The following is a 12,394-nucleotide window of genomic DNA, read 5'->3' as shown; positions in this document are numbered from 1 at the left end:
TAATGATAAAATGATGTTTTGACAGATCTGTGTTGTTGTGTTGTTGTTTTTGAGCCATTCTCTCTTACAGGTATTGATTCCTCCATATCTTTCTTGTTAAGCAGTGCGTGATTGATGCGTAGTACAATCCAGTCAAACAAAGCACTGTACAAAGATTTGGCCATGGAGTCTCTGGCTGTGATTGCCTGATTGGAGGGAGAGGACATGTGAGGTCATAAAAACGGATAAATATGGATGGGTTTAGCAAAAGATGTATTATCCGGAGGGCCAAATTATGTGAAAATGAAGACCTCTCCAGAAATGAAACCCCTACCTCGGGGTGACTGTAAGGGAGGATCAGCTTGTCATTGACTGTGACCGTTTTCCTCTTTGTCAGTGCTTCAACCAGCAGCTCCTCTTTGACCTTGGGAACCGACCACAGGATTTAAAAATGATGACAAACATGCAGACAAATATGGAGTCACATGGCAGTGAGAGCAGATGTTACCTTCAACAGTTCTGAGAGCCTGGCCAAGACCTCTGGTGGCCCCACTTCCAAACCTTCCTCACGACCATTTGATTTAGTCTTGTAGGTCACGTTGCCCAGATACAAAATGGCCGAAAGAACAGAAAAGATCCTGCAACATGGTCACAAAATTCAGTAAACTGACAGCAGCAGCGCATCTCAGCATCCATGAGGTTTGACAAGGGTATTATGATTAGCACGTTAACAGCTTCACTTACTGTTTCTTTGTTGCGGAGAGGAAGCCAACCATCTCCATCGCCTGTTGTAGTCGTTCAAAATCATGGCACAGGTCTTCTTCATCTTCTATCCTAAAGTTTTGCTACAACAAATACAGTTATATGGATGAATAATGAGGAAAAACGCAAAGGGACAGAAATGCACATGTCAACTGGTTTGATCAGAAGTGAATAAAACGCATGGTGAGAGAAGAAAGGGGTAGAGAACAAAACCTCCTTCATTAATATGCAGCACACCATGTGCGCGGTGTGCTGGGAGTGCATACAGCAGCCTATTCAAAACACGGCACTGCTAATGAATGCAGGGTCAGTGAGCTGCAGCTGTAACTTAAAGGATTATTTACACATAAGGGACTGTTTATATCAAGGAGACAAACTCTGCACCTGCTTGAGGTAGGAGTACTCCTCAAGTGGTAGCAACTTGAACTCCTTCCTCTCTTCCTCTGAAGCACCAAACAAAAGGTAGTAAAAGACGTGGTAGTTCCTGGAAAACAAAAAAAAACATCCCTCATATGACTGTAGTATTAAATAACAAATGCAACCATGAGCTGTTTAATTATTTGTCAAACAAGTGTAAGTAGATATGAGCTGTTTTGACAGTGACAAAGGGCCAGCGTGATTAAGAGTCAACATAATGGAAAAAGGCAATAAAATGATGACTATTTTTGGAAATTATCAATATCAGTTTTCTACTTATCAGTAGACACGCATTCAAATGCCCAGCCTTTGTTGTCAAAGCGCAGGGGGGTAATGAGTTTCCATGTTTATCACTAAGAAACGATGACATCATATATTGCAGCGGCGACTTCATGATTAAACTTGCTACCAATGACAGCAACTGTAGGCAAGGAGATGAGCGGCACATGGGTGAGCTCTAAATGCTCTAAAACTATGTAACTTTGGGCATTCACTGATACCAATCTAAATATTAAAGCAATCTAATTAAAGTAAAGGATTTGCTCTAATATTTGAAACTGTACAAGTAGTTATAGACTCCTGTGTCACATGTGTAGCAACAACCACTTAGTCTGCAGTCTGGTAGCTAGTCCCTGTCAGAGTGAGTAACAGGTTATGCAAGACATGGTGAAAAGTAAATGACCATGTGGTGAGCAAGGCTGTCTCTGCTTCCTCCCAGTTGTGTATTTTAGCAACACAACTGCTGAAGTCATAGACAGTCACAATACATTTTTGTTAACCGAAACTGCATTTCTTTATTTAAAGAGTTCGCCAAGCGCTGCCGAATCGGTTAATTCTAATGCTAAATTCAACATAAGCACACAAACATATGCTCAATAACTCAATCTAGGTTAAATTTATTGGTGTAGAGGCAGACACATAAAATCAACAAGTGAAGCCTGAAACCATCACTTGAACTTCATATCCAAACATTAGAGACTCCACATGTTTGCAGAGGGGGCCCCAAAGGGGTCAGCAGAAGTTAGGGGTCAAGACTCCTGCTGTCCCTCCTCACCTCTCATTCTTCTCTCTGGAGACCAGACGAGACTTCTCCAGGAGATACTTCTCTACCACAGCTCTACAGTTCAGGAAAAGAGAAGAAATAGACAAGGAGAAACAAATAAACGTGAATATTCTGTTCGAATCAAAGGTCACTTACTTGTATGTGTGTGTGTGTGTGTGTGTGTGTGTGTGTGTGTGTGTGTGTGTGTGTGTTAAAGGTCAAATGTGAAAGTGGGCAGACAATATGAGGGGAGAAGCAGAGGGGGTGTGCTGAGCAGATGTTCAGAACAATCAAAGACAGAACAAAGCCTTCAGAAATGGGCTGATGGAGTGTAGCACATCGACACACAAGGTAATGCTCACAAAAACAGCTGTACAACTCAGACATTTATTTATTTAACTGTATAATATAGCTTTGAGGTCATATGATATGCAGCTGTCAATTAGTATTTATTCACTGCACCAGGCCAAAACCATAAAAATGTCTAAATCAGAGTTTATAGGCCCGACTAACATTAGTCTGGACACAAAATGGGAAGAGCTGACGGGGTTAGTCATATGCCATTTGGCTGAACGCTCACTTATTTATGCAAAAGACATAAATGAATTTCTGCCTTTAATACTAAATGTCAAGGGCCACCACAGAAATGTGAAAAGTAGAGCTTTGACCATTTAGCGGAAGCATAAAAGAAGAGGCTGGACATAAAGTCTGTGGCTTTCAGGTGATAATCAAACTGGATGCTCACAGGCATTAATTCGGCAGCAAAGACGGACCCTTTCATTAGCTTTCTGCAAGGCCGACAAGCAGCCTTATAGATTTATTACATTTCATTTATTACATTATTACATTTATTGCAGAAGCAGCTAGTGTTTGCATCAGTTCAAGAGACAAAACTCTCCCCTGAGCTTTTAATCTCAAATATTTCAACTCTATAATTAGAGCGCAGCATGTTTTGAGCAGCTTCTCTATTTCCTGAGGAGAGGCGGATGCAACATGAACGATCACACTTTGATGCAGCTTCAGACCAAAATCTGACTACTAAGAAATAGGAAGAACAAGGTTGAGGTCAAGTTTCAGTTTTCACACACACACACACACACACACACACACACACAACACACACACACACACACACACACACACACACACACACACACACACACACACACACACACACACAAACCCAGCGACACCACATTGCAAAAATAGGAATTCACATGACCATGCATTCGAAAGCACAGATGTGCAGACACGGTTATTAAAAAATAAGTAGAATATGATGCATGCGTGCAAACATGCGAGTGACTACTTACCCTCTGACCACTCCACTCTCCAGGTAATTTACCTGGATAAATTTACCAAAGCGGCTGGAATTGTTGTTGTGGGCTGTTTTGGCATTGCCAAAGGCCTGTCAGAGATAAGAAAAGACAGAAACACAGTTAATTTCAGCGTATCAGGTTAAAAAAGGGCAAGAAAACTATTAAAAAACTTAAAAGTTCTCCTAAATGCCTATCTACTTGGAACTTAAATGTGATATTTATTGAGGATCAAACCTTACTTGAAGGCATTATTGGGTGAAACACAATCTGGGAGTGCACCTCTAAAGCATCTCATCTATCAGCACCATCAATGAAGTCAACAACAATAATAACAAATCCCTATGACAACAAAGAAACTAGATACTCAAGAGGGCTAAACATTGTTTAGAGAGAGCAGCTGAGGCTGCAGACGGTGATGGGGCCGTGCCTACCAGCATTCGTGTGTGTGAAGGTCATGGGGGGGAGCGTCTGCAGCTCATTGCTGTCCTTTCATCTACCTATATCATCTATCTTTCTATACGACCTTCCACCAAAACATTTTTCACACATTCCCTCTGTGTGTTTATGAGTAACAGAGTAAATGTGCCCACCGGTCAGTAAGGAGGGCCGAGGCTGACAACCGTTGCATGCTACAGCAGGTCTAGAGCTAGGGCCCAGCCAACGGTGGCCCCCCCAGGGGCTCACACATTCATCCGATGTTACACACACAAAAACAAACACGCACTATCACAGTCCTCTGAATTTGTGTGGGTCCGCTAAAATGTCCTAACTTCTTTAAATTGTCCTGAGAATGCATATTTTGGTACTCAAATACAGCAAGAACAAGTGCACGTGCACACACACCTTCTCTCTTTAACTTAAAGACCACGACACATCACACTCACATTGCATTTTTCCCCACATGCAGGACAAATTTTAAACAATGCTCTTGCATCAATTGTCATAATATGGGATGGAGTGAAGGAAATCCTTATTTATCCTTCCAAGTGATTTTTCCACATATATCATTAAGTATAGTCATACAACTAAACTGACAATTTATTAATAGTTAAGAACACGGCTTCAGTATTCATTATCTGATAACAGCTACTCACAATGAGCTTCTGATGTCTTTTCTTCATTATATTATACACACACACAGAAATTTAAATACACTATAAATACAGATAAATATAAGTATAAATGTATAAATACATTTAAATTCCCTTATTTAAAAGGACCATGTATTCAGAATAAAATTAAATCAGGCCACAAAACCAAGTGGACTGTGCAAAGTCCACAAGGCTGCATCTTGGAGAGAATGCTAAACATGTCTCAGCATCTTTCATATCTGAACTTGCCCATGAGCACAACTACCTGATTGGCTGGGAAATCTGGCAGGTATGTGGAAGTGAACTGGCAGCGTTTCAGAAAGAAAGAGTGAAAAGAAAAGAAACCATAAAGCAAAACAAGCAGGCAAGAAAAAGGGTTGTGTCGATTCTATTATGTAGTGTGCACGTCACAGGGATGTTCTAAACATGTATTCTCCCCCACCTGGAGCTGCTGTAAGCTGCTCATTATTGCAGCTCTCAGATTTCACTTTGTAAACTCTGCTGCTGAGCTGCTAGCGCGATTTTGTTTGTTAAAGACAACACTGTGTGAGTGGCTGAGCAACTCATAGTGTGCAGATGCATTCTGGGTCAGACGTTCTGTAGTGAGGTCAGTGGAATGACCAAGGTGACGCACAAACACTCAACTCCATATACAAATGTGCCTGAATGAAGTCCTCTCTGTGGTGAACTCATCTGGCATCACACGCCCCCGTACATTTCCACCAGAGCCGGACCAGCCCAAATGAATTCACAGTCTTCGTCATCATACAATTAAAAAAAAAAAAAAGAAGAAAAAAAGTGGGGCACATGGAAGTACAAACTGTTACAAGAAAAACGCCCCAGAGGACGTCAGAGGATGCTTAAGTTGATTCTAAATTATAACATTTGGGATATCAAATGCGGGCATTGCTGACTGTGGCATTGTGGGCACGGCGCTTAGCAACAGCAAAACAGCCCCGCTGTCATCAGAAATGTACAGCTTGGATACCAGAGCTGATGGGTATTAAACCGAGGCACTGCAGCATGACCCACAACGTTTAGCTGCTCAAAAGAGCTTCAGTTAACTGTTTCCACAGGCGCTGCCAAGACCCAACAGCAGCACCTCACTGCAGCATGGATACACACTGAAAGGACTCCAAACAGCCCCACTGCCACAAAGGCAGTTCCCACATTTTCAGAATAAAAACAGCAGGCTCCCCTGAAAACAAATTCAATCAAGCCTCTACATGGACATGCTCGCTCATTCAGCAACATTAGTCATGCGCATTGAGCCCCGCTTAGGTTCAGAGGGCCTTTGGTTGCAGGCTTAATGTGCAGCTCCCGCTATCATAAGGCACATGTTGAGCTGAACTGGAATTTAGGATGAAAATCAGTACGTTGTATACAAAGTGAATGGGAAAAATTTGAGATGAGAGATCACACGGTGCTGGAAGTGATTAGGTGTAACCACAGCTCTTCTCTGCGAGGCTCCGAGGCACCGCTCCATCCCACCAACTGATCTGAAGCCATGTGAAGTTAAATCATCTGAACTGGAAACAAAGAATTGATTCTTATAGAATGGAAATAAATGGTGCTAACACGAGGACAAAACCTTTCTCTGTGCCTTCCTCACCATATAGGGTAGGTGACTGCAGGGTTTAGGACTATAGAATATGCCTTTATTTGCCATACAAGTGTGTGACTGTCACGGCCAGACGGAGGGCTATTCCTGAGGCCCTGAGGCCCCAGCCGTGCCATCACTGTTAGTTTAGGTACCTAACCTGTCTGTCGACACTCTGGACATTAACTGGACATGACAGTCTGTGTGTTTCTGCGTCCAATTCTAAGTAAAGAGACAGTTGTGATTTCCTACAGAACAAATCTTGGATGAAAGAACTCGGCTCTCGTTCCCGGCCGCCGTACCACAGCGAATCAACTATAGTGGAAAACTAACTTAGGCGGGATGACAGCAAACTGGACATAAAATAGCAGCGCTGGTGGCTGGGTGGAAAAAAACTGATGGTTTCAGTATGCAATGGTTCATAATAACAACTCATCATTATTATTAGCTACATCTGGATAACAGTTTAGAACACACAACAGCGTGACACCTCACTGAAAAGACCAGTTGGTGGTTTATTTTTTTACAATTAAAGCAGCAAGAAATCTGATTTTAAGAACAGAATAGAGAAAGACTGTGAAAACAAGTAGATTTGTTCTAAAATAACAGATCAAATGTGCCTGGATCCAAGACACTGGCAGACAAAGATACAAGCGGTTCTAGCAGAACATGGGACGTGTTGCTGCTCCTGTCTGCTCTCACCATATATCTATCTATATATCTATATATAGATTGGATCTATAGATCTGGATATATATATATATATATATTATATCTATATCTTATATATCTATATATATATATATATCTATATAGATATATACACACATATATATACATATATACATACATATATACATATATATACATATATATACACACATATACATATACATACACATATATATACACACACACACACATACACATACATACATACATACACAACCCGCTATTCTTTTTACTGCCTGTGCTGGTGGTACAAGTAGGGGAACTTGCAAAACTGATTTAGAAATGCGCTGCCTCCAGTTGTACATAAGACAGGTCATGAAATGAAGACACAGGAGGCACGAGGTTGCCATAGTTATTATAAAGTTCTGAGGCACCAATTTTGCTCCTCTTGAGGTTTGGTGTCTTTTAACCAAATTGGAGTCTTTTCAGGCTGTTCCACCCATGTCTAGAGGGCACCACATCAACCATTAACCCTCCTGCTGTGGTCAAAGCGCCATGAATAGAACCTGAGGTGGCACACAGCATGCTGGTACATGCAAACCGGATTTGGCCCGTGAATGTCACCAGTGCGAATGATTACGCAGACATTCTTTTCTAAGCTTGTAAGCCTATCTGTATAATGAACACGTATCTGATTATATTCATTAAGGTGCCAAACTCCATAAATGACTCCTGAGAGATAAGAAGTGTGACTATACACTAAGAGACCAGAGATATGTGCTTATTGAACAATAATTGTATAACATTACTCCGTCCACACCCTCAAAGCTCTGAGCCGACCACAGAATCTTCCGCCATTACTTCCTGTGACGTAGCTGCTTCCTGTTAAATGCTCCTGGATGACAGGAACTTCCCGTGTCAGGAGGAAAGACAGATGGAAGGTTGGAAAATAAGAAAACTTCTTGAAGACTTGAGTTGAGGGCTGACTGAAACACCAGCAAAGTTTGTGATTTTTGTTAAACATCAGTGTTGGGTTTGGAACATTCAGAAAGATTAAGAAAAATGCGGAGTGTGAGGACAGCAAAGGGCCAACCGCTTACATGTGAGTGTGGAATAGAACTTTGGAAAATTAGATTATAATAGGAATTTTTTTTTAGATGGAGGGGGCTGGATTCTCCGAGTTGTATTTTCAGTCGTACGACTATAATAATACAGGAAGCAACTTTCAAGCAGTCAAGCGGTGGTTTTATGGTCACTATTCTTGAAACCTACTCAAAGGAAATCACATTGTACAGTTCTGAAAACTACAATATCTCACGTTGGACAACACAGGGAGGGTCCCGTGTGCGACAACAGAAGGCTGGAAAGAAAACGGCAAAAGAAAACAGACTCCAAAGAACCACGGATCAACCAGTTGGACCAGTTCACCATTAAAATACTCAGAGATTTGCCATCTTCAAATGGAAGAAGGACTTGTGGGCGAGTGTTTCCTTGACTGAACATGAACAATAAAGCTAAGTACAGTGGAGCAGGTTTTCCGTGCCATCTGTTTGTGCTATTCGTAGCGCCAGAAAGAGAATACAGTCCTGCAGCGCTAAACAGATGATGTCATCATCTCGAAATGTGTAACGCAGGCACAGCGACTTCCCCTATAGCTTAAGGGCACACACATACTGTAGAGTGCACATTTTACTGTAGCAGAGTTGATTAATGAACACCTGGACTGGATTTAGTTACAGCTAAATTGCAGAACATTGACTGCATGAACATGAACTGTAGAGAACATCATTTCACATCAGAAGAGTTATTGCTTCCTCTATTGAGTAGCATTTGTTCCGTGTCAGCCATCTTATGCATGCTCTGTGAAAAGCTATGTGATATAAAATGAAATGCAGCAAGCACAGTGTCTATGCCCTGGGTAATCTGAACATGAAATAATCAATTACGTTTTAACTTTACTGTGTAAAACACTGCATTGCAGCTGTTGGAAACTATGCGGCTGTATATGGCGAGATTGACTGACAGGCCACAGATGAGATTCCACATTCACTTCCTCCTCTGGCCACACAGTAGGAACCAGTCTCCCAGTCTGTCCCTGCAACCACAATTCAAATCAAACTGCATTCTGGGACATGAGGGCAAATCTTTGGTGTTCCTACCAAAGATTTGCTGACAGGGAAGCTCTTTACATTACACATTGTATGCAGTATCTCAAATTCCAGATTGCATTAGCAATGGAAGCACTCTTATACCACCCACACAGCAACACAGCATTCGAGGTAAATTAGCTGAAAGCGAGCACAGCTGTCTGGAATTCTACAGTTCTAAAAAAAAAGCAATGTTGTCATGAAGTTGAACCTAACTTAAAAAAAGCCATGAAGCTGCATACAATGTAAGAAAAAAACAATCAGTCACTGCCCCGCGCGGAGGTTATACGAATGCTAAAATGGCTTGAAAATAATAGCCACCCTCAAGGTCTGACCAGAGGCAAATTCTTTCACATGTCACAGCCCAGAGATGCAGTTTCTCATTACAAAGAGAAAAGCTAAACAAACGGAAGGCAGCCGTGTTCTTTGCCATCAGAGGCCGATGTTAGGAACGGCAGCAATCTTTGATACTGCCGAGGTTACCTGCCGCGATGCCATCATCTAATGGTAAACTTTGTTGTCTTACTTAAAGCAGAGAACTATACAGGCACAAGCCGTGCGCCCATAGGCAGTTCAAATGTTTCTGGGGGATTTCCAGTGCTGCAACCACTGAAAATGGCTGATGTCAGCAAAACAATAGCACAGTATAATCATTCTAGATGTTCATCAGCAGCTTCTTGCATGTGATGACCCCAGCTATACCCACATCCCTGAATGAAAGCAGAAGAGGCTAAAACATATGCTTACAAACCTTCTTTACATTTAGGTATTGTAAACATCACAACATTTTCTTGGGGATATTAACACTACAAACTAAGAAGATAGATGCTTTCCATCATTCTGGCCAGTTGAAAAGGAATAACTTGTGTTTTCACACAGTTCCCTGAGCTGCTGGCAGAGATGAGCTCAGTGTTAAAGTCAACCAGGGGTTTCTGCCTACAATGTCTGGAAAAATTCACCTGGCTCAGACACACAATGAGGCAGGCATAAAATACGACACCGGCAAGAACCGTAACGGCCCCATGGAGTTTGGGGCTGGCTTGTTTGTACAGGCTGGATGATTTAAAATATCACAAGTTGGCCATAAAGTGGCAGAGGGGAATGAAAAAAGACTTTGTCTTCTCAGTGCAGCGGTGGCGAAACACTTGAGAATATTGGTGAGTTTTCTCCTTGCTATTTAGAAGAAATGAAAATGGGAATCTGGCCGGAGCAAGTCAGTACAGGCATGTAATATTTTCTAAAATGGGGAGGGGAAAAAAGGCCCAGGCAGACATTTAAAACAAAAAGAGATTCGCTTAGGCCAGTAGCAGCTCCAACATTTACTGTCAAACAGAAAATCCTCCTGCTGTCCATTCAAAATAAGGCTGTATTCACCCAAAGTGCTTGCATTAACATAGACAGAAATAGAAAGACAACAAGAGTGCTATGCTGTAGGGACTCCAACAAGATCTACACAGCAAGTGGCCCATTGTAACATCAGCACAAGTAGATCCTACTCCTCTTTTTCCATTTCTTCTTTCTCATTAGACATCCATTTAGGCCTCATTTCTAATACACACCCACACCCGCGTGTTGAGGATATGTGCTGTTACTGGTGATCCCATAATTCATAGCTGTTATTCGTAACAATGTAAACACAGACCACTAATCCAGTGCAGAAAATAAGCATGGATTTTCACTACAACAGCATATCGGTGGAAGAAAATGATTCTGTTTATCTAGAGAAAGGCAAACACCTGATAGTTGTCAGTCAGGGTGACAGTTTAAGTAAACGGAGGCAGATCAATGTAGAATCTGCACACATTTACTCACCTCCAGTACTGGTCCTGCGCCCAGTATGGTCCTCTCCACTCCACTGGCGTAGCCTTTCTGACTGAGCGCCGTCAGACAGTGGATCAGAAAGTTGGTACTCTGGGTTTTTCCGGAGCCACTTTCCCCAGAGATGACGATACACTGGTTGACCTTTTTCCTGAGCATGGCATAGTAGGCCACATCGGCTATAGCGAAAATGTGAGGCTCGAGTTTGCCCAGCTGGTGGTTCTCGTACATCTTCACGTACTTGGGGTTGTAGATGGGCAGGAACATGAAAGGGTTGATGGCAATGAGGATGCTTCCTGCATAGGTGTATATCTTTTTCTTGCAAAAGCGTGTGCGCAGATTGTTTAATATGCTGTCCTCATTGAGGACGGGGAGGTTGCACAGGTCTGCAAAGTCGTCCTGGGGTGGGGGGAGGAAGCCCCTGGCGGTCAGCTGCTGTGCTTCCTGTTCCTTAGCCACAGATGGGAGATGTACATAATGGATGGTGCCATCATGGTTCCTCTCCTGCACACGGGAACGGTAAAAGTAAAATAATCTATAATTAATGCTGGTTTTTAAAAAAAAGGAATGAGTGAACTTTCTGAAATTCAGAGACCTCAAGGACCTCATGTGGTTCTAACAACTCACCTGTAGTAAGAAGTAAAACCCAAGGCTCTGAGGGTGTTGCTCCTGGGCTTTCCGTGGCCACAGCAGAAACCTCTGCGCAGGAAGGTCTCCAGGCTCCAGCACCCACTCTTCCCCACCACTTTCCTTCACCTCAGCCAACACATACATGCGGCCGGGGTCCAGCCCCAGCACCGCAGCTGCGTCCGAGATCACCGAGGCGGCTGTTGCATCCTTGTGCACTCTGATGAGTAAAATCACCAAGTTCGCTTAATACTCAACATTCTCTTTAGTTCAGGGAAACAGTCAAAGGTTTATTTGGTCATTTCTGGAGTCTGTTCGTGTCCTTATCGGTCAGATTTCAGTCGGCCAGCTGTTGCGCTGTAATTTTCCCAGCTTATCAAAATGCAAAACTTGAACCGTCACTGCTGTTGAGCCACTTCTCACTCACCTGAGGCTGCAGCAGGAGGTGGGCTGAGCCGCCAGCCGTGGGTAGATCTGAAGTAGGTATGAGCGGCCGTCATGGTTGTTGGGGCTCGCCGGCCTGCCTCCCCCTCCTCCTCCAGCGACACTTGTCACCACGGTGGCAGCGCCATCTCTGACACTCATCTTGAGCCTGGGGGAGTGGCCTCAGCATGCCGCACCCACTACTTTCTTCTCACCGCACTGCCTGAGAGTGAAACATGGATCAGTGACCAGTTGATAAGAGCAGCATTCTACAACCTTAGATGGCTGCCGTTCTGAGAAAAGGTTTAAAACTGCTGGAATCATGAGGTAGACACATATTTATATTAAACTCTCTGTAATAGATTAGGCTCATCTAAGTAAATGTGAAAAGCTCATAGGATACATGCTGGAGATAAACCAGAGAGTATCTAAAGCCTCCGGCCCGCTCTGTGGACTTTGATTTGATATCACGGGTCTATCATAAAATGATGTTCACC

At 42.8% G+C, this 12,394-nt stretch overlaps 1 protein-coding gene across 9 annotated transcripts in view; it reads right to left on the bottom strand.

Annotated features, from left to right (window-relative positions):
- The window catches only part of LOC130528349 (unconventional myosin-IXb), a 38,239-nt gene that overhangs the window by 14,239 nt on the left and 11,606 nt on the right, over positions 1–12,394 (bottom strand). For all 9 annotated transcript variants that reach the window (XM_057037602.1, XM_057037604.1, XM_057037606.1 and 6 more), the window contains exons 2-11: positions 11,902–12,120; positions 11,475–11,694; positions 10,842–11,351; positions 3,514–3,608; positions 2,213–2,275; positions 1,126–1,225; positions 724–824; positions 488–617; positions 314–403; positions 69–185 (exon numbers count right to left, since the gene is read on the bottom strand). In XM_057037602.1, coding sequence (XP_056893582.1) covers positions 69–185; positions 314–403; positions 488–617; positions 724–824; positions 1,126–1,225; positions 2,213–2,275; positions 3,514–3,608; positions 10,842–11,351; positions 11,475–11,694; positions 11,902–12,059 — 1,584 coding nt within the window. In that variant the 5' untranslated portion in view covers positions 12,060–12,120. The remainder of the gene's footprint in view (positions 1–68; positions 186–313; positions 404–487; positions 618–723; positions 825–1,125; positions 1,226–2,212; positions 2,276–3,513; positions 3,609–10,841; positions 11,352–11,474; positions 11,695–11,901; positions 12,121–12,394) is intronic.

Source organism: Takifugu flavidus, chromosome 7, assembly GCF_003711565.1.
Source record: "Takifugu flavidus isolate HTHZ2018 chromosome 7, ASM371156v2, whole genome shotgun sequence".
NCBI lineage: Eukaryota > Metazoa > Chordata > Actinopteri > Tetraodontiformes > Tetraodontidae > Takifugu > Takifugu flavidus.
The sequence above is the reverse complement of the archived record's forward strand: the minus strand, read 5'-3'. Positions and strand labels throughout refer to the sequence as shown.